Raw genomic sequence first — 22,405 nt, 5'->3', positions numbered from 1 at the left:
GGATGAGAGAAGGTGACAAAGATTTTAAGTTACCTTTTCATTAAGTTTCTGAACAGCTCCACGATTCTCTCCTCCAGCATTGGCCGGTGCTGTACAATGGGGTCCCCTTTGTAGGAAACCTTTTGCTGCAACTCCTCCAGTTTCTTGATTTGCTGGCGGGTCTGAAGTTGGGATTCTGCTAATGAGGTGATCCTGCCAGTAAAACAGGAAAGTTTCTAGTTACCTGGTAAATAGACACAGGTGGGAATGGGAAAGAGAAAGGGAGGGGCATACCATAGGTATAAATACCACTAAGAAAGCCCCTCAAATAACAAAGAGGAATTTTCTTCTATTGTGATAAAACATACATGGCATAAAATAGACCATTTTTAACCATTTTAAGAATATAGTTCAGTGACATTAAGAAAAAGGAATTTATTTTGCTTTTTTTTTAAATAATCCCTTCCTAAAATTTCGAATTTCAAAGATGGGACTGGACATAAAGGAAGAAATGTTAAAATTTGCAGCATTAGGAGACATTGGTAGAGTCATCACTGGAACATGAAAGCATTAGACTCCGATTCGGTGGATATGAACTATAAAGATTGGCACTCACTTTAATCATCCTAACTTGTCCATATGTCAAAATGTGAAACTGGGAACTAAAGGAGAATAGACAGCCTAAGAAGACTTGGATTTAAGCCAAGCTTACTCCTGTGCAGGTTTGGACAAGCCTCTTCACCAGGGTAGGTCTGGTGCAGGAAGGAAAGGAGTCGATGTGCATGATTCCCACAAGCCCTTTCAATGTCAACTCTCAACAGATATTATGCTTCAAAATGTTAATAACATGCATAGAGAAAAAAATGAGCAGAGAATCCTGTGGTGGTGCACACCTGTAATATCTGCAAATCAGGAGGCTGAGGCAGGTAGATCACAACTTTGAGGTCAGCCTCAGCAACTTAGTGAGGCCCTAAATAACACAGAGAAACTGACTCAAAATTTAAAAATTAAGGGGCCAGGGTTGTAGATCAGTGACAGGCATGAGGCACTGGGTTGGATCCCCAGCACCACATAAAAATAACAAATACAAAAATAAAGTTAAATTTTTTTTTTTAAATAAAAAGAACTGGAGAAGTAGCTCAGTGGTAAAGTACTGCTGGGTTTAATTCCTAGTACCAAAAAAGAGATTGTACTAACTTTGAGGGCCTATGGTTATGACCATAATTCAATTCAGTTTCTAAAAGGAAAAGAAATGTTTCTCTTCCAACTGTTACCAGTTTTCCAGACGATCCAGGCAGATGTTAGGAGGGCCTCCAATGCAAGCAATCTGTTGCCGCCTCTTCCAGTCAGCCAGTTCTTCGTCAGTAAGCGTTTTCTGCACATACTCCATTGCTGACAAAAGCCCCGCCAGTTCACTCACGATGCTCTGGTTGGAAACCAAAACAAAGTCAGAAAACATTTCCCCACACTATCTCTAACCACATTCTTTAGTCAGTTCCAGAGAAGGAACTTATTAGAAACCAGTTCTGCCACAAGACATGCAAGGCACCAGGGAAGCTGTCCAAGGCGCTTACTCTCCGCATCTGGTCCAGCGCTGTGAGCATCTGCTCCAGCTGCTGCATCTTCTGCCTGGTCACGGACTGGTTGTTTCCATTCAGATCCTGCATGTCTGTAGGCAAAGGAAAGACCCCTTGACCAGAGGGAATACTCTCAGCCTTCAAAATAAGGCTTCGGAGCCAGGTGCAGTGGTGCCCGCCTACAGTCCCAGCTATTCAGGAGACTGAGGTAGGAGGATTGCAAATTCAAGGCCAGACTCAGCAACTTAGCAAGGTCCCATCTCAAAACACAGACAATAAAAGAGGTACCATTAAGCAGCAGGAGTCCCTCACCTCCCACCATAAAGCCTAACAGAGTTAAGACAAACAAAGTCTTTAAACTCACTTTCTATGGGAGATTTTAACGTCTCTAATATTCACTTGCCTCCTTGACTCTTGAGGGTTTTATAGTTGAAATCAAAGTCATCCTGGAGATTCTCTACCACTTTCATTTTCTGTTCTAGATCCTGTTTAAAATAAATCAAAAACAGAAGTAAAATTTAAAAAAGGTTTCCTTGGGAAAAAAAATTTCTGAGAAGAATGAAAATGTGCACGCAAGACCCACTCTCGATATCCCCAATCCAAGCTTCTCAGCCAGGACCTACTTTACCTGTACTCGCTTTCGAACATCCTGAAGGTGCTGCTCCAGCATCTGCTGCTTTTCCGTCACCACAGCAGCTGTGGGGTGGTTGGCCTGGCCCCCTTGCTGCCAAATAGTGGGGTAAGCACACATATGAACACACAGAACATGGGGGAAGGAACACCCCCATCTGGCCTCCATCCCTCCCTACTACCCTTCCTTGCTATCCCCTGCCACTAGGAGAGGAGAGGAAACAGAGGCAGCGTAACTGTGGGCAGGGTGCCAAGGAATCCCTCATGTTTTACCTGTGTCACTGGCTTTTTACCAACAGATCATACTATATACCCACTCTGGATTGAACTAGGAGTCCACATGTTGAACTAAGACATGGTCCCTGCCCTCAAACAGTTCATGGGTAAGGATATAAAGAAATTTCAGAACAGGCTGGGGTGTAGCTCAGTGGTAGATTATATGCTTGGCATGCTGGGTTCAATTTCCAGCACTACAAGAATAAATAAATTCAGAATACCTGATGATAGCAGATGTCAATCTACTGAAACATGGTGTGCAAACATTTCTGTGGAATAAAAGCGCCATCCTGCCCTAAGGATGAAATTCCGTATCAACGGATGTGCTCTCAGGGGAGAAAGAGAGGCTAGTACCTTGAAAAGATCAATTAGTCCATAACATTTTAGGATTTGCTAGGTTTTGAGAAAGAGCAGTAATAAAAGATCATGGACAGAAAAGACCATGTAAAAGCCAGAGATCAAGATAGTGTGATAGTGGCCCAAGGACAGAGATGGCAATGAAAGGGGCAGATTTGAGAGTTCAGAAAAGATGTTATCTACCCAGGATTTCAAGCTAGAAACCCTTAGGCATCTGATTTCTCCCTGATTTCACACTGACTCATCAACCCTCCTGGTCCATTCCCTGCAATCTCTCAAACCGACCTTGAGTATCAAGGGCTCAGTTCAAGCCCCAACTGCTGTTCTCTTTGCTTCTAAACTCTCTTACTTCCAATCTGTTCTCTACCTTTCTACCAGAAGTCTCCAAAATAGGTCTGAACATGCCAGTTTAAAAACTCCCTCCCTTTCCCATGTCTAGCCAAGCAAAGATAATACAAACTTCTTAGAAATCTTGGGAGGGCAACCCCTGCCCCTAGTTACTCTCCCAGGGGTGGGAATGACTCATTTATTGGTAAGATTGAGAGAAAGACTCTCTCTGTCCAGAGACATGTCAAAGAGCCCAGTCCTGGAGCTTCTGCCTGCCTCTCTCACTGTTGCCTGCCTCAGCTTGCTTGGGGTAGGAGCAGGTCCTGGTTTCTAGAGGTCTCCTTCTTTGTATTCAGCAGGTATCAGTCCATGGTCTCTTAAGCTTTGTAACCCCCTTCTCTCCACCCCAAGTTCTAACTCGGGCAACAGGTGTTAGAAAGACCCTGTGGTTACCAGTTTAAGCCATGCTTTCCAGTCTAGTTCTACCAGAAATATAGCTATTTTCATTTGCATTTGGCTCCCATGTCCTAGTTCTCAATTGGTGCTGTCTTAAAGGGAGCAGAACCCAAAACACAAAGATATTGCAAACAATCTGATAACAACTTAACTTGCCCTCTCCATGTCTCAGTGACCCCTAACCACCCATTCTTCTCTGTGTACAGTGTGCTCCCACACTTCACTTCCTGCACACACTATCCCCTCAGCCTGGTGTGCACCTCTGCCCAAGTACCCGTGAACTTGTTCACCTTCACTTTCAATTCAAAGGTTCACTCTCCTGTGAAATCCTCTACAACTTCCTTGGACAAAATGACTCACATCCTCTTCTGTGTTTTTCTCACCTTGAGTATTTGTGCATAATCTAACTAGCTTCAGAGCCCCTAAGTAGCAGGGATTACTTTTTTTTTTTTTTTTTGGTACCAGGGACTGAACCCAGGGACACTTAACTAGTGAGCCATATCCCAGCCCTTTTTAAAAAATTTTGAGATGGGGGTATCACAAGCTGCTTAGGGCCTTGGTAAGTGGCTGAGGTTGGCTTTGAACTTGTGATCCTGCCTCATCCTCTGGAGTTGCTGGTATTAGAGGCATGCACCACTGCACCCAGCAAATTGTATCTTCTATTTCTTTATGCTTTTACCTATGCTGGGCATTTAAGAATGTGCCACATGATATAAATGGAGAAAAAAAGAATGAATCCTGGACTGAGGCCACAAATATCCAACTTATAGCTCTCTATCAGAGACTGTGAATGTTTTCTCTTAGGGCCAGATGATGAATGTTTTTTGCCTTCTGGGCCACATAGTCTCTGCTTCAAATACTCAGTTGTGCTACTGTGGCATGAAAGCAGCCACAAATAATTCATAAATGAATAAATGTGGCTGGGTTCCAAAAAACTTCATTTATAAAAATAAGCCATATGCAGCAGCACTGCCATGTCTACAATCACAGCCACTTGGGAGGCTGAGGTAGGAAGACTACTTGAACTCAGGAGTTGGCACCAGCCCGAGCAACCTGGCAAGACCCTGTGTCTTGGAGATGTGGGGAAGAGGCTAGATTTGGGCCTTTGACAGTTTTCAGACCCTGGGTCCTACAGGACTAAGAATATTCTTTTGCTTTCCTACCTCCCATGATAAAGTTAGAGCCTCTACTCAAATTGACTTACACCAAAATGTTTTTTTTTATCTTGGGGAACAGGATGAAGACATAAAGGTTCTCATAATACATAATACACACAGGCAAGTGCCTCTTAGCCTCTCAGGTTGCAGGTATGGAACAGTGAGTGTTACCAGTGTTAGCTTCTCTTTCACCCACATCTGAGTTCTTTAGTGGGTTCCCATTTCTCACAGTAGTGGTGATATTGGTGATGTTGATTAATAGCAGCAGCAAAAGGCAGTTAACACTTATTTCACAGTTCTGTGCCAGATACTATTCCAAGCATTTTACACGTATGAAGTAATTTAAGTCTATGATGTAGGCACACTGTCGTTCTCTTTAGAGAAAGAGTGAGTAAGTAGTTTTCTTAAGATGCACAGTAAGTGGTAAAGCAGGAGGATTCAAACTCAGGGAGTTTGGCCTTTGAGATGAACTGCTCTTCCAAAGCCCAGTTACTAGGTGTGACTAATTAAAAACACTTTCATGTGGTCCCTGAGTCACTTAGGTCCCCTCACCCAGCCAGATATTGAACTTGCTACCCTGCTCCCAAGAACATATGTGTTTATGTTTCCATCTCTGAACATGATCTTCTTTGAACCCAGTGCTCTCTCATCATCTGTCAGAGTTAGTTTTAAGGCTCAGCTCAAACACAGCCTCCTCTTTCTGTGATGCTTCCCCCACAATCTAGGTTGACTTAGATGATCTTTCTTTTATCACCTTAATAAATTGTTCTATTAAAAAAAAAAAAAAAAAACGCCTGGAAGGGTGGCCCAGCCACTCAGGAGGCTGAGGCAGGAGGATCATAAGTTTGAGGCTAGCCTCAGCAACTTCGCAAAGACCTAAGCACATTAGTGAGACCCTGTTTCAAAATATATTATATAAAAAGGGCTGGGGATGTGGCTCAGTGGTTAAGCACCCCGGGGTTCAAATCCCAGTACAAAAAAAAATTTAAAATATCATGGTGTTGGCTTTTTTGGCAGGATGGGTGGTATAACGCTTTTAATGTATTTTTCAGTGTATTTTTATGGCTACTCTATTTTAAATGTTTTTCCTTTGTTCCGAAATAGTTAATATTGCTTGTGCAATTGTTTGATTTTCTGTTTCTCCCAATCTGATGCTGTTTCTTCCTGGGTCTCACCTGGGCTGCAGTGGCTGCAGTCTGGAGGAGGCGGGACTCTTCCCACAGGCACCTGGCCACTATTCGAGCGATCTCCATTGGCTTCTCAAGATACCTACTCTGTATGTAGGAGAGAAAGACAATGAAAAGCTGCAGCAGACTTTGGAGATGTGGACTGAATTTTGTTAACTTACAACTAATTTCTATATAAACTGAGGAAAGCCTTATATGTACTACGTGAAACAACAGCTGAAGGCCTCAAAGCCTGGCAGAAATCAGTGGGGAAGATGGGAAAAGAGAAGAAGAAAGGTGGTTACAATGATAACAGACAGCATATGAGCCTGGGTCTTTGGACAGTATGTTACCCTGGTCTTACAGGGAGGTACCTGATTTTGTCTAGGAGTATTAACTTTCTGGCCAAACTTTTTTTTTTTTTGTACTAGGGACTGAACCCAGGAGCAAATTTCTCTAGCCCTTATTTTTTTTTATTTTGAGGCAGGGTCTTGCTAAATTGCTGAGGCTGGCCTCAAACTTGCAATCCTTTACCTTCAGAGCTGCTGGGATTACAGGAGTGTACCATCATGCCCAGCCAATTTCTAGTCAAACTTTTTTTTTTTTTTTTTTTTTGGTACTATGGTTTGAACTCAGGGGCACTCAATCACTGAGCCATATCTCCAACCCTAATTTGTATTTTTTTATTTGGAGACAGGGTCTCACTGACTTGCATTTGCTAAGGCTGGCTTTGAACTCATGATCCTCCTGTCTCAACCTCCCGAGCTGCTAGGATTATAGGTGTGCGCCACAGAACCTGGCTCTGATCAAACTTTTAACAATTAAAATAAGAATCGCTGGGCACCGTGGCACATGCCTGCACCCCCAGCTGCTGGGGTGTCTGAGATGGGAAGATCGAGAGTTCAAAGCCAGCCTCAGCAACAATGAGGTGTTAAGCAACTCAGTGAGACCCTATCTCTAAACAAAATACAAAATAGGGCTGGAGGTGTGGCTCAATGGTCAAGTGCCCCTGAGTTCAATCCCTGGTACCCCAAAAAAGTAAATAAATAAAAGTAAGAGTTTCCCAGTGGGGGCTGGGGTGGTGGCTCAGTGGTAGAGTGCTTGCCTAGCATGTGTGAGGCACTGGGTTTGATTCTCATCACTGCATATAAACAAATAAAGTAAAGGTCCACTGACAACTTTTAAAAAAAATTGTCTGGTGCAGTGGCATATATCATATAATTTCAATGACTCAGGCAGCTGAGACAGGAGGATATCAAGTTGGAGGCCAGCTTGGACAATCTAGTGAGACCTTTAGCAACTTTGCAAGACCCTGTCTCAAACCTCTTGTGAGGGATAGGTGTTACTAGCCTGCTAACATAATATGATTAACATCACAACAATCACTTTATTACTTCAACTGTGACATGAGAAGTCAATTTCTGGTAATGATGCTTAAGGGTGAGCATGTAGAAAATTGAGAAAGGGCTAATTCTTTCTCCTTTGATAGGCTCTCATTATTTAACCAAATAAGGAAAGAAGTTCTTCCAGGAAAGAAGCTAACACCCTACTCTGTGGATCCACCTCTCCTGTACATTTTCCCATCGCACCTGAAGGAACTGCTTGATTCTTCGCAGATTGTGCTGATAGAGAACGTTGGACTCTTGTAGGAAGCGGCTGTATTGCTGGTCAATCTCACCCAACAGATTATGAAACACCAATGTGGCATGAGATTCTTTGCTGGCAGCATATGCCCTAAGAAACACAATAAGAATAATTCTGAAACCTGCGCACACGCACACACACATACACACACACATACACACTCAGAAATCACCATGAGGAGAGATTAAAAAAGGTAAACCTGATGCTATAACCCAGTTATCATTTTCCATTTTCCTTGCTCAGCAACAACATAATTATTAACAATTATTCCACATATTATTGCCCCTCTCATAGTATATATATATAATATTTGAGCAAATTGGACAGATATGTGGTTTTGCTTTAAATTCTCATCAACTCTGTGATCAGATGATTAGTACAAATAAGCACTTATTAGTATAATAAGCAATGGCCTATCTCCAGCATCTCTGAATCACATCTTGGCCCCTCACCAAATCAGGTATGTATTCTGAAAAAAATAGGTCATATTAATAGAGGCCTGAGTTAAATCAAAATTAATAGATGGACCTAAACATGTTAAAGAAAATAGTTGTTATTATCTCCTATATGAATGGAATCTATTTCTCTTTCCCAGTGTCTCTTTCCTATAATCATATGTGTTGACTCAAATTTCTTTTTTTTTTTTGAGAGAGAGAATTTTTTTTTAATATTTATTTTTTAGTTTTCGGCGGACACAACATCTCTATTTGTATGTGGTGCTGAGGATCGAACCCGGGCCGCACGCATGCCAGGCGAGCACGCTACTGCTTGAGCCACATCCCCAGCCCTCAAATTTCTATCTGTAATGGAATTCTCAAAATATTTCTACTACATCACTGGAGTATAGGAATACTTTTGGATCTCAAGTAAATAAGATCTAAATGAACCTTCAACACATCTATCACCAAGCAGTCTGAGTTTTGGGGTTTTTTTTAATATATATTTTTTTAGTTTTAGGTTGTTACAATATCTTTATTCTATTTTTATGTGGTGGCTGAGGATCAAACCCAGTGCCTCATGCAGGCTAGGCAAGCGCACTACTACTTGAGTCGCATCACCAGCCCTTTTTTGTATTTTATTTAGAGACAGGGTCCCACTGAGTTGCTTAGCGCCTTGCTAAATTGTTGAGTCTGTTTTTGAACTTGTGATCCTCCTGCCTCAGCCTCCTGAGCTGCTGGGATTCTAGGCGTGCACCACCACACCCAGCAGGACTTACCAGTCTTGACTCTCAATCCAAGGTGCAAGAAACTGCCGGAGCTCCATTGGGAAGCTGTCACTGTACAGCTGATGAAGCTGCTCCAGGTACCGTGTGTCTAGCTGCTGCAGCTGATTCCACTGGGCCATCCTGCTGAAATCAGGGGGGTCCCAACTGTAAACCAAAGTGTTCATATGGTCACCACAAGCCCCAGTGGACATAAATAATCTGAAAATACCCCATCTACCCAACACAGATATCAGGTCTATGACTGGGGATAAAAGACGCAATGGGAAGAATCCTATATATTTTTCCCAGTTTAGAACATTAGAATAGTAGATACATATTCACAATCTTTGTCTCTGGAACATCAGAGAGTGTGTGTGTGTGTGTGTGTGTGTGTGTGTGTGTGTGTGTGTGTGTTACTTACTAGGGATTTAATCCAGGGGTGCTCTACCTCTGAGCTACATCCCCAGTCCTGTTTTTTATTTTATTTTGAGACAAGTTCTGACCAAGTTCTGACCAATTTGTTGAGGCTGGCCTCAAACTTGTGATTCTTCTGCCTCAGCCTCCTGAGTAGCTGAGATTATAGGTATGTATCACCAACATAGCTTTTTTTCAGAAGATAACAAGTAGACATGATGCCAAGTTTTAGAATCCATTATCTACTAGAAATATGTGTAGTTGAAAAATCACTTAAGTACAAGATTTCTATTTCCTCATTTATAATATGAAGATCACATTTCCTACCCCTCAGGGCCAATGAGATAATATTTCTAAAGTTCCCAGCTCCATGCACAGCACACAACAGATATTTAGCAAATGTCATTTTCTTTATTTCCCCACAACACTTCTTTTAGGTGAAGTGTAAAATATACCCAGTGTATTAAAATACAGGATGTGGATGTTCAACAAAGACCAAGAGGGGCAGGGGCTAGGGCTCAATGGTAGAGCACTTGCCTGGCACGTGTGAGAAACTGGGTTCAATCCTCAGCACCACATAAAAAATATATGAATAAAATAAAGGCATGCTCTCATCTACAATTAGAAAATTAAAAAAAAAAGGACCAAGAGCTAATTCCAAGTCTACACATTTAAGAGGATAAATGGCCAAGTGCCCTGGGATTCTCCCACTCAATAAAAAGTAATTTCGATTTTTTTTTTTTTAGTTTCTAAGTCTGGGATGAGGAAGAAAGGGAGCTAAATACCAGGTATACAAGTCATTCCCAGTTTCACCAATATGCCAGTAAAATGCTCAGGTGTGAGAAACCAATCCAGCTAATCACTTTCAGTCCCCTCTGTGAATAGTTCGAGTCACAGAAATGTCAATACTAATAGACAAATAGTCTTAAGAAAATCTAAAAATAGCTACAAGTAAGTGCCAAAGATTAAGAAGTGGGACATGCACACCAAACACTAGCTGGAACAAAGCTCAGGCTCCAAACCCAAGCCTTGTAACCATGGCTGTAGTAACATCAATAAGAAACCAAAGGTTTAGATCTCTTTTAAAGTACTCACATGAGGACCAAGTTAAAATCTGCCTAGTAGACCAAAAGCATCAAGATCTACAGTCTGCTTCTCAGGATCTCATTTAAATAAAGATCTGTATTCGAAATTTATGTAGATTCTACCACATGCCAATGTACTGAAACTCAAGACTCTATAGAGCAAGCAGTATGGTCACATTGTGGCCACTGAACACATGTCCTCAGCCCTCTTTATTTGGGGGCAAGGTCTCACTAAGTTACCCACGCTGGCCTTGAACTAGGGATTCTCCTGAGTAGCTGGCATTTATAGGCATGGACCACCACATTAGGTCGCCCGTTTCCTTTTCACTTCTTTTAATATGGCTATTAGAAAATTTAACTTCATATATGTGACTTACATTCCATTTTTATAGGACACTGCTGCTAGACCATAACCAAGAAATGGTGGTTCTCCTAATTGAAAGCCCAAAGAAATAGTTATCAGTTTATCATCATATATTCCAGTGTTATAAATCCATAAAAATAGAATATTTCATTGTGTATCTTGGATAGAAATGCAGAGCTATTACAGACTACTCCTTCAAGTTCCGAGTTAAAACCATAAAACTGCATCCTAGTACACCTGCTCAAATATAGGAGAATGTTGAAGTCGTATATGCACATTTGCATTTTCAAATAACATACCTTAAAAAATGATAAGTTGTTGAAAACTGTCTGATTAACTTTTAGTTCATAACTTGGAAACTTTTTGTTGTTGTTGTTGCTGCAGTTTGGATGTTTTAGTTGGGGACAAGGGAGGTCCAGTGTATAATAATAATGCTATTTCTTAAACCAGAGACCACTGCAGGGTTTTTTTCCATAAAATTAAAGCATCAAAAATGATGTATTTTATGTTCAACTTTCCAAGAAAAGCACTTTCAAATATTCAAATAGTTATCTCCTTTAAAGGCTGCTAAAATACAAACCATATTTAATTAACAGCAGCCTCGGGGCAATTAAACCCAACTTTCTTCATAAGAACAGGATGTCCTTAGGAGAAGACTAGCCCCATTGTCTGTGAAAAATCATCCCCAACTGGCTCTACTGTAATTGTTTTACTGGAAAAAAATTAAGAGTCCACTTTATTATCCCATCTCCATTCTGTTTTTTTCAAATTATAAATTAATCTAAAGAGTTCCACTAAATTCTAACTAAAATATTTCTTATCTACAAAATAATTCTAAATCTGTGATTTAATAATCACTTCATCAAACCCTTGATCACACAAGGTGATATGCATAATTTGATCACTGAGTACCACTGTGGGTACCTGAGAGAGAAGCCATCATTCCACAAAGCCCTGGTTAGGGCATTTCATGGGGCTTAACTCTCAGAGCATTTACTAGGCTTAGGTTAACAGATTATAGATGCTTGTGTATCAAGGAAAGGTAAAGTGTGATCCTATTTTTTGTAACTGAAGAGAAAAGAAAAAGAAAAATGAAACAGCAAGTCACTAAAGACTTTCTGGACTTTTAAAAATATTTATTGTTTAGTTTTTTAGGTGGACACAATATCTTTATTTTTATGTGGCGCTGAGGATCGAACCCAGTGCCTCATACATCATAGGCAAGCACTCTACCACTGAGCCACAACCACAGCCCCACTTTCTGGACTTTTTGAAACAAGAATTTCTCAGTCTCTTGGGGATAACCAATCAACAATAAGACAAACAATATTGCCCCTTGGGGAACTTATTACTGTAATAAAGATTAATAAAAATGTTCCAGGTCACAGCTCTCATTTACATACTTTAAAAAAAAACAACAAGGGATATGTTGAAAACACAGGACCACTTACAAAGGGGATTCATTATATCACTCAGAACACTTCTTTCTAAACTGAGACTTGTACTTCACATCCATGCACCAGTGGATTCACACTAGAGGTAAGAGAACATGAAGAGGGGGGTGGAAATCAGGTGCATACGATCATCTAGAACAGAAAGTGGTCTAAAAATAATTTCTGTTCTAGGAGATTCTTCTTTGGGTATTACCCACACATTATACAAATATTTTAAACAGAGTTTACCCATATTTTACCTGATGCTTACACTATTAGCTCCTCTTTGCCATCAGGAAAAGCCTAGGAGTGACTAAGGCAACCAAAGTATAAAATAACAAAGAAAAACACCTGTATTAATTTCCATAGAAACCAGTCTTCTTAAAAAGGTACTTTAGGGCTGGGGTTGTAGCTCAGTGGCAGAGCACTTGCCTAATATGTGTGAGGCACTGGGTTCATTTCCCAGGACCAATGACAACTAAAAAAATATATTTAATAAAAAGGTACTTTAAAAAGATGATAAAAGTAATACTGTTCGCTGTGGAAAATTTAGAATATAAGAAAAGATAAAATCACCCACTTTCAACCATCCTACTGTCCAGAACTACAATTGATATGTTGATGCAATTTCTTATCTTAGAACATGTGTATGTATATATGTGTGTGTGTGTGTATAGAATTGGAATCATGGTATTAATTATAACTTCATATTCTTTTTTAATATTTATTTTTAAGTTATAGGTAGACACAATATCTTTATTTTATTTTTAAGTGGTGCTGAGGATCGAACCCAGGGCCTCACACATGCTAGGCAAGCGCGTTCTATCTCTGAGCCTCAGCCTCCAGCCCGCTTCATATTCTTCTATGAAAAGAGATTTTTGTTTAAAGGCCACACAAAATAGCTATCTGGTTCTACTAGTGTTTTCAATACAATCCTGCAAATCCAATTGAGAAGCCACAGAATTTATTTAATTTGCAAACTCTATTTACTCTTGCTATAAAAAATTCCAAAAAGGATTTGAGGGGGCTGCAAAGTCCTTAAAGTAGATTAGAAAGGGGGAAATGAGAAAAAGAAAACACGATTAAGGCTGGAGAAAACTATTCACCTTTATAAATTCACTGTAGGATAAACTGTCATGGATGGCAGATAGTTCACATTTAAATACTGAGCTTTAACTATTTAGGCATTCATGATTTAACCACTCATAATTACCCTAAACATAAAGACTTGGGAATGTCAAATGAAAGTTAACTCAAAATAAGTACAATTATAAAGTAAATATATAATCTTATTGCTTGCAAGTCCAAATAGTACCTTTATAAGGCTTAAGACTGCCTTTTTAGGTTTAATCTGCCTTTACAGTAAGAAATGTATGTTATAAATCTAATTTTGAGGGGGCTGGGGTTGTGGCTCAGTGGTACAGTGCTTGCCTAGCATGTGTGATGCACTGGGTTCGATTCTCAACACCACATGTAAATAAATAAAGGTCCATCAACAACTAATGAAGAGGCTGGGGATGTGGCTCAAGCGGTAGCGCGATCGCCTGGCATGCGTGTGGCCCAGGTTCAATCCTCAGCACCACATACAGACAAAGATGTTGTGTCCGCCAAATACTGAAAAATAAATATTAAAATTCTCTCTCTCTCTCTCTCTCTCTCTCTCTCTCCCTCTCTCCCTCTCTTTCTTTAAAAAAAAAAGCCAACTAATAAAATATTTCTAAAAAAAAATCTAATTTTGATTTCCTAAAAAAAAAAAAATTAACACTTGAATGCTCAATCTAAAACAAATTATAAGGGGCTGGGGATGTGGCTCAAGCGGTAGCGCGCTCGCCTGGCATGCCTGCGGCCAGGGTTCGATCCTCAGCACCACATACAAACAAAGATGTTGTGTCCGCCAATAACTAAAAAATAAATATTAAAATTCTCTCTCTCTCCTCTCTCACTCTCTCTTTAAAAAAAAAAAAACAAATTATAAATGTTGTAGTGTTCAAATATGTTCAATTACAAATAATAATAAGATTTGTTTTAAAGTTAGAAACTAACTCTTCCCAGTAAAAATGAATATCAGGATATATGAGAACTTGTTCACTACTTATATGAAGTACTAAAAAATACTAAAAGAAGTACTAAATCACTGGACAGTAGAGCTCAGAGAAGTAAAGGAAATGACTTTTTCTGTTTTTCATTGTTTTTGCAATGCTGGGGTTGAACATATGGCTTGCCTCATGCCAAGCCAGCACTCTATCCAGGATCCAGAAACTTTTTATTGACATTCTGGAGAACTCCTAACTCAAAAAAGCTGACTATTTCACTTTCTCCTTGTTAAAGTTCAAGAATCTCAGGCCGGGAACATTATTTCTCTCCATTCCAACTCCTGACATGCTTGTAAGGTCTTACCACCATCACTACCATTACCATTTATATAGTTATCTGGTTCATATCCAGCAATATGAAGAATGAAATATATCAGGTTTACACTGAACTTTAAGAGGCAGCATCCACCAAGAATGCAAATGGCAAAAAGGAAAGAAAATCTAGTGCTCTGATTCATGAAGAACAAGCAGGATTTTAAAGATAAACCAGAATCCGGGTGGAGTGGTGTATTCCTGCAATCCCAGATACTTGGGAGGCCTAAGCAAGAGAATAGCAAGTTCAAGGTCAGCTTAGACAATTTAGGAAGACTCTGTCTCAAAATAAAAAATAAAAAATCTGGTGGTGTGGCTCAGAGGTAGAGGGCCCCTAGGTTCAGTCCCCAGCACCATAAAAAAAATAAATAATAAATAATTTACATAATACTTCTTACCACATGACAGGCACCATTAGCACTTGACATACATTTATTGACACCTTTCATCCTTACAATATATGAAATATACTCTACTTATATCTTCATTTTACAGAGGAGAAACTAAGGGACAGAATATTAAGTGATTTACCCAATATCACACAGGGAGGAAAGCCTTGGGGCTGGAATCCTAAATCAAATAGTCCTTACCCCCCACCTCCCCGATGAATTCTTGCTATTAACCACTATGAGAATTTTAGAGCTAAGCATGGTGATACACTCATAAAACTGACATGGAGAGCTGGGATTGTGCTCAGTGGTAGAGTGCTTGCCTAGCATGCATGAAGCACTGGGTTCGATCTTCAGCACCACATAAAAATTAAAAAATAAAGAAAATTAAGGTATTATGTCCACCTACAACTAAAAATATTTTTTTAAAAAAAGTGACTTGGAGGATGATTAGGCAGGAGGATTGTAAGTTTGCAAGTTCAAGGCCAGCCTGGGCAATTTAGCAAGACTCTGTCTCTAAATAAATAAATAAATAAATAGCTGGGACTGCAACTCAGGGATAGAGGAGTTTTAGTTGATTTCAAGTAATCCCTGAGTCAACCATGATATCAATCCAAAGTGATCTTATGGTATTTTAACACACATAACAGTGCTTAGATTAAAGAATCTGTAAGTCTCCCTATAACTGGCCCATGTCTGGAATGTTATTTCTTTTGTGTTTATCACAATTTAAATGGCACTCTAAAAAAATAACCAAACACATTCAGGGATGTCACAAATCAGTGAGTGAAGAATCCAAGACTTGGAACAAATTTGCCAATAAAGAGAAGTGGACAGCAGGAAGCAAGATTAGGGAAGAAAAAGATAAATTACAGCTTCAAATACTTGGAGATCTGTACATGACAAGGTCAATCACTCCAGAACAAGAATCTGTTTCCCCATAACATCCACTTCTCAATTCTGCCCCTTGGAGTGTATATAGAGGTTCCACCTAGAATTACAGGGGTCAATATCAACAAATGAGGTGGGGGGAGCGGGGAGGGGAGAGAGAAAGAGAAGGAGGGAGGGAGAGACACCGATTGATAAAAAGTCTGGGAACTAAAAGCAGAAGCCAAATCTGAATCTCTGAGAGTGAGAATCGGGTTTTGCAATTTAAAGGTTCTTCAGATGATGTTAACTGATGTGCAGTCCAAATGAAAAGCTTGGGATCAGAGCAGAGATCAGGGCTTAACTCTGGATACACATCAGAATCACCTGAGGAGTTCTGAAAAGACAGATGCTAGTTCTTAGCCTAAATCTATGGAGTAGTAACCTTCAGGGATAGGGTCTAGGCAGCTGTAACAAAGCAGAACTCTATACAGACTGTACAAAAAGACTATGGCATGAGATGAGGTTTGGAGAAGGCTCTCTTAAAGCCACACTAAGAAATCTGAACTTCCTTCCAAAGGAGAAGTCTGAAAAGTTTTAAGCACAAATGATAGCTCCATTTACATTTCAGAAAGATACCTCAGGCTGCAATAATCAAGGTGAAAGATAGTAGGAAATATTTTGAGGTAGACATTTTCTGGAGATAACTGAAGCAGAAGGGATGTCAGTTGCGGTGGCACACACTTGTAATCTCAGTGACTCCAGAGGCTGAGGCAGGAGGAGAAAACGTTCAAAGCCAGTTTAGCAACTTAGTGAGGCCCTAAGCAATTCAGTGAGACCTTGTCTCAAAATACAAAATTAAAAGGGCTGGGGATGTGACTCAGTGGTTAAGCACTCCTGGGTTCAATTCCCAATACCAAAAAAAAAAAAAAAAAAGTCGGGATGACCAGGCTTGGTGACTGAAGGGCAAGGTAAGTCTGAGAAAGGGAGAATTAAGGGACAATCTTCCAGGTTCCTGTTACATATGGTGTCCAAATGAAGGTTAAATGCTCACTGGAGAAATGTCACAGCAGTAATCTCAACACAGAGAGGGCAACGGGGCTGGATGGCCTCTGAACACTGTTTAGTCTATAAAGTACAACCAGTCTCGATTCCTTCAAGATATTAGGGTTGCTGCAACCAAGAATAAATGCTGTAGTAAAAGAAAGTTGATATTTAACCAAAAAAGACCAAACATCCAGGGTTTGTATTCCAATTCACTAATGAACCCTGCCTTTCCTTTCCCTCTCAGGAAAGGAGTCAAGTTGAAAGAAAATCAACCAGAAACCTAAGAGCCAAAATACACCTGGGCCAGCACCAGAGCTTTAATGGTCTGGCACATCTGCCTGCTTCCCTCCAGGCCTTTTTCCACAGTGTGGTTGGAGAGACCTTTTCAGTGTGTAAACATGATCTTGCCACTCCCCTGCTTAAAACCCCACCAAGCATTGTTCTTAGGCTGAAAAAAAAAATGTGTGTGTGTGTGTGTGTGTGTGTGTGTGTATGATATATATCCTATGAAGGAAGGATAGTGTGGATACTGAAGCCATACTGCCTGAATTTGAATCCTGACTCCATCACTAGTATGCAACCTACTGCCAGTTATTTATGCTCTTTGTGCTTCCATTTTCTCATCTGGAAAAAAGGGGGTGAAAATCACATTCACAGGCAGAATCATTGTAGTAACTGACTGAGTTAATGCAAAGTTCTTAGGACATGGCTGGCACTCAGTATATCTGTAAGCATTATTAAAATGACCAATGGCCTAGCTGGCCTTGCCCCTCTCTCAGCTGCCACTGCTTGCTGGCTGTTCCTGGCCCTCACTCGGCTCTTATTTCAGCTCCTCAGAGACACCAAGCTCCTTCCTGCCACAGGTCTTCGCAGGATGCCTTTCTTCTAACACCATCGCTGGGCCTCTGTTACTAGAGTGGCAACCACCCTGCAGTACTCCAAGGTCCATGAGGATTGGAAAAGTCTCAGCTTTTGCATACTAGTATGTCTTGCCACCTTCCCAGCCTCAAAAAATATGTAGTTAATTAATTAAAAAATATGTAGTTAATTAATTACCCACTGGAGTGAATTACTACTACAAGTACAACTATTACATTCAAGGGTAGCCTCAAATTTAGAAAGACCCTCAGCAACTTAGTGAGGCTCTGTCTCAAAATAATAAATAAAAAGGGCTAGGGATGTGGTTCAGTGGGAGAGAGCCCCCAGGTTCAATCCCAGCACCCCCCAAAAAAGATTTTACTTTTGAGAATAGGCTGGGAATGGAAATGTATGTCAATGGTAAAGGACCGCTGGATTCATCCCCAATACTACTCAATAAATAAATAAGTAAATAAGTAAGCAGCAATATAGCCTCTGAGAAATAATCATAGGTCAGGCAAGCAAATCATCATTCAAGATTTCACAGCTTGGGCTGAGGATGTGGCTCAAGCGGTAGCGTGCTTGCCTGGCATGCGTGTGGCCCGGGTTCGATCCTCAGCACCACATACAAACAAAGGTATTGTGTCCGCCGAAAACTAAAAAATAAATATTACCAAAAAATTAAAAAAAAAAAAAAAAAAAAGATTTCACAGCTTGAAGGCAACCAAAGAGAGGAAAAAGACAAATTGCTGGAAAAAGCCTTTTGGTACTATTATCCTTGGCCAAAGACCAAATAAAAAGTCACAAAAGCATCCACTACTTTAAAATGCTATGTAAAAGCCTAATGCAGTGGTACGCACTGTAATTCCAGGGACCCAGGAAGCTGAAGCAGGAGGATTGTAAGTTTGAGGCTGATCTGGGTAACTTAGTGAGATTCTGTCTCAGAATTTAAAAAAGGATTGGGGATGTAGCTCAGTGGCAAAACACCCCGGGTTCAATCCCCAGTACTCAAAAAAAAAGGGGGGGGGGGGCTGGGGATGTGGCTCAAGCCGTAGCACGCTCGCCTGGCATGCATGCGGCCCAGGTTCGATCCTCAGCACCACATACAAACAAAAGATGTTGTGTCCGCTACAGAATAAATATTTAAAAATTCTCTCTCTCTCTCTCTCTCTCTCTCTCTCTCTCTCTCTCTCTCTCTCTCTCTCTGTCTCTCTCTCTCTCTCAAAAAAAAAAAATATTAAAAAAAAACTGTCATCATACACTGACAGTTCCCAAATTTACAGCCCATTTTCTTTCATGAACATGATTCCTATATCCAGTGGCCTCCTCAACATCTTCGCTTGGATATCAAAAAAGCATCTCAAACCAGCTCCTTTGTTAAAAACTTCTCCTGGCCTGCTTCCCCTCTACTCTTCCCATATTAGCAAGTGACAACTCCATCCTTGCACATGCTCAGGCTACACATATTGAGATAAGCCTTGACTCCAGCCTCTCTCCTCCTAACCTTCTCTGCTCCATCCCTCCCTCCCTCCCTCCACATCCAGTCCATGAACAAATCAGTTGGCTCTACCTTCTAAGGATTCCTAGAATGGAAGCACAAGTTTGAGGCTGGCCTGGGTAACAACTGTGTATTTCTTTTTAACTTGTCTCCTTCCATTACCACTACAATCTTAGTCTGAGCTACCAGCATCTCTTCCCTAGAAGGCTAGACCAAACTCCTGATGGTCTATATGCTTTCACCCTCACCCCTCTAGCTTTTTATACTTAGTCTTCTTTCAACCTGGAAAGTTCACACCCTCACTTCATTAGAGTCTCTGCACCACTGTCCATAGACAGGCCTCAATTTACTACAGCACATCTCCCCCCTTCACAATACTCATCCTCCTTCAATATGCAAATATAGTTGTCTTCCAGTATCTGCCAGAGATTGGTTCTAAGACAAGATCCCATGGATGTTCAAGTCCCTTAGGAAAAATGCCATAGTATTTGCATATTACCTATGCATAACTTCCCAAACACTTTAAATTACCTCTACATGACTTAAAATACTTAATAAAATGTAACCATTATATAAAGAGTTGTTATGCTGTATTGTTTAGGTAATGATGACAAGGAAAAGAATCTGTACATGCTCAGTGCAGACACAATCCTAGGCCTAACCACATGGTACCTGAACAGGATTCAAGCAAAGCTCAAACAATGACCGCGGAGACACTGAGGATCTGGGGCCTGGGGGTAGGCTACAGGAGCTGCCCACCATCACTCTGTTCACAAGGATTCAGCAGAGTGCTAGGGCCAACTGTGTACTTCTTTTTAGCTTGTCTCCTTCCATTATCACCAGCTAGAAACTCATGGTTCATAAGAACAAAGACTTTCTTCAGTTCACTGCTGTTTGCCCAGCAAACTGGAATGCTCAAATATTTGTTGGATAAATTAATAAAAATTATTTTTGTTGTTGTTGTTTGTTTGTTTGGTGCTGGGGATTGAACACAAGGCCTTGTACATGCAAGGCAAGCACTGTACCAACTGAGCTACATTCCTAGCCTTAAATATGTTTTTAAAAAATCTGTTATAGGGTTGGAGATATGGCTCAGTTGATAGAGTGCTTGCCTTGCATGCACAAGCTCCTGGGTTCAATCCCCAGCACCACCAAAAAAAAAAAAAAAAAAATCTATTATATGTTTTTAGCATTGAGAAGACTGGAGTAGCATAAGAAGCTAATTCATATAAAGGCATAAACTGGTCATTCTTAAGCAGAAGCTAATAAATACAATAATTTATGGAAACATACTTTAAGTGGTAAAGTTTCCCAGTAAAGGATTTATACTAAAATATAAGCTTCAAAAGAAAAAAGTTTAAGCATAAGATTTTTCCTATAATGTTAAATTCTTATAGAGTTATTTCTCTTTAAGGTGCAGTGATGAGACTTGAGCACCCCTCATAGTCCACAAAAGGTTACTTCGTTAATTCGTGGCAAGTGTCTATTGGTAGTACTTGAGAATCTTAAGAAATAAGACCATAACTAAATATTGTCACTGAAGTAAAAGAGCTCATAAAATAACACCACGTGGATAAGTAAGATTAGAAATCATCCCAAAGTGATAGATCTAAGATTGAACCTACAGTCCATAGTAAATCTCTATCTCCACTGTCTGCTTTCAAATACTTTATCCTCAAGAAATGTGAGCTCCAACTCAATAAAAAAAGCATTTTTGTTATTGTTTCTTTGGTACCAGGGATTGAACTCAGAGCACTTAACCATTGAGCCACATCCCCAGCCCTTTTTATTTTTCACTTTGAGACAGGATCTCATTAAGTTGCTTGAGGTCTTGCTAAGTTGCTGAGGCTGGCTTTGAACTTGTGATCCTTCTGCCTCAGCCTCCTGAGCCACTAGGATTATAGGCATGCACCACCAGGCCCAGAATTTTTGTTGTTTTTACCAGCTCTTAAAATACAGACAATCCATGGGGCTGAGGGTGGCTCAGTGGTAGAACACTTGCCTAGCATGTGTGAGGCACTGGGTTCAATTCTGAGCTCTGCATATAAATAAATGAATAAAACAAAGGTCCGTCAACATTTTTTAAAAAATACAGAAAATCCAACCTCCTCCTCAGGCTGGGGTTGTGGCTCAGCGGCAGAATGCTTGCCTGGCACGTGTGAGGCCCTGGGTTTAATCCTCAGCACCACATATAAATAAATAAAATGAAGGTATTAAAAAAATCCAATCTCCTCATTTTATAGATTTAGATACAGACTAGTGATGTGAACATAGATACATCCAAAAACCAACCTCTCAGCTTTTAGTCTAGGCTGTTTTCCCCTAACTTAAGAGGCAGGAAGTACATCAAGCCTCTAACTCTACAACTGGAAAAATGTACCTAGAGAAGGAAAAAAATAAAAGGTCTAATTACAGAGAAAATAATTTATCCAGTCAGGAAAATGGCATCACTATTGTTATTCTCCTGAAATGTTTTCTTGCTGGCATTAAGAAAAAAAAAATCAAAATATTGTGACCTCAGCAGATAAAAAATGCAAAGAACCAAATGCATAATTTCTCAGATTTTTTCTTGCCAATCTATGACATTTAGGCCATCCATAGAGGGTCACTGGTTCACTGAATATTTGAGTGCCTCTTTACCAAGTTCTTTGCTAAACTGAGGAACACAGAGGTGGAGAATTCAGGACATCTACCAAGGTGTCCACCAGGACAAGAATGCACACTCTGCAAGGCATTCATGGAACACAACTTTAAAATAATAAGGTGTTCCTACGGGTTGTGCAATCCAGTCCCCACTGTCAAAGAAGATAAGGTTTTAAAAGAAAGGCATACATATAACAAGATAATTGCATGAAAATGAGCTAGGTGCTACAACAGAAGGCATATATTTTATGAAGCATCATGGTTCTACAGACAGGTCATTCTGGAGAGGAAGGGGTGGTCAGTCTAAGTAGAGGGAATAGCAAGTGCAAACAAGGACTTCTCCAGAGAACAGGACACACATTTCCTGATTAAGCATAACCCAAAACCCTACAAAGAAAAGCAGAGGCAGTGATATAAACTCACAAGAACAAAGAATGTGCAATGACAGTGGACAAAAGATGTCAATGAAATTCTAGAATCCAGAAAGTATAGGGATGGTAACTGACCTAGCACGCTGAGAAAACTGAAAGTGTTTGCAGAAAAGAGCTCTGAGCTCACTGTGTAAACCCCCAAAGCTTCAAGTTGGAGGTGGTAGATACAGTTGAAGGCTAGGACAAATGTATCAGCTG

General features: G+C 40.3%; 1 protein-coding gene across 6 annotated transcripts in view; it reads right to left on the bottom strand.

Moving 5' to 3' along the window:
- The window catches only part of Stat3 (signal transducer and activator of transcription 3), a 61,816-nt gene that overhangs the window by 19,490 nt on the left and 19,921 nt on the right, over positions 1-22,405 (bottom strand). For 4 of the 6 annotated variants that reach the window (XM_078042020.1, XM_078042019.1, XM_078042021.1 and 1 more), the window contains exons 2-9: positions 8,786-8,938; positions 7,515-7,659; positions 5,935-6,033; positions 2,185-2,280; positions 1,960-2,041; positions 1,554-1,648; positions 1,254-1,405; positions 34-192 (exon numbers count right to left, since the gene is read on the bottom strand). In XM_078042020.1, coding sequence (XP_077898146.1) covers positions 34-192; positions 1,254-1,405; positions 1,554-1,648; positions 1,960-2,041; positions 2,185-2,280; positions 5,935-6,033; positions 7,515-7,659; positions 8,786-8,913 — 956 coding nt within the window. In that variant the 5' untranslated portion in view covers positions 8,914-8,938. The remainder of the gene's footprint in view (positions 1-33; positions 193-1,253; positions 1,406-1,553; positions 1,649-1,959; positions 2,042-2,184; positions 2,281-5,934; positions 6,034-7,514; positions 7,660-8,785; positions 8,939-22,405) is intronic. The other 2 variants (XM_078042017.1, XM_078042018.1) reach the window with 2 other exon arrangements.

The sequence above is a fragment of the Ictidomys tridecemlineatus genome, chromosome 3 (assembly GCF_052094955.1).
Source record: "Ictidomys tridecemlineatus isolate mIctTri1 chromosome 3, mIctTri1.hap1, whole genome shotgun sequence".
Lineage (NCBI taxonomy): Eukaryota > Metazoa > Chordata > Mammalia > Rodentia > Sciuridae > Ictidomys > Ictidomys tridecemlineatus.
This window is presented reverse-complemented; position numbering and strand designations above follow the sequence as displayed.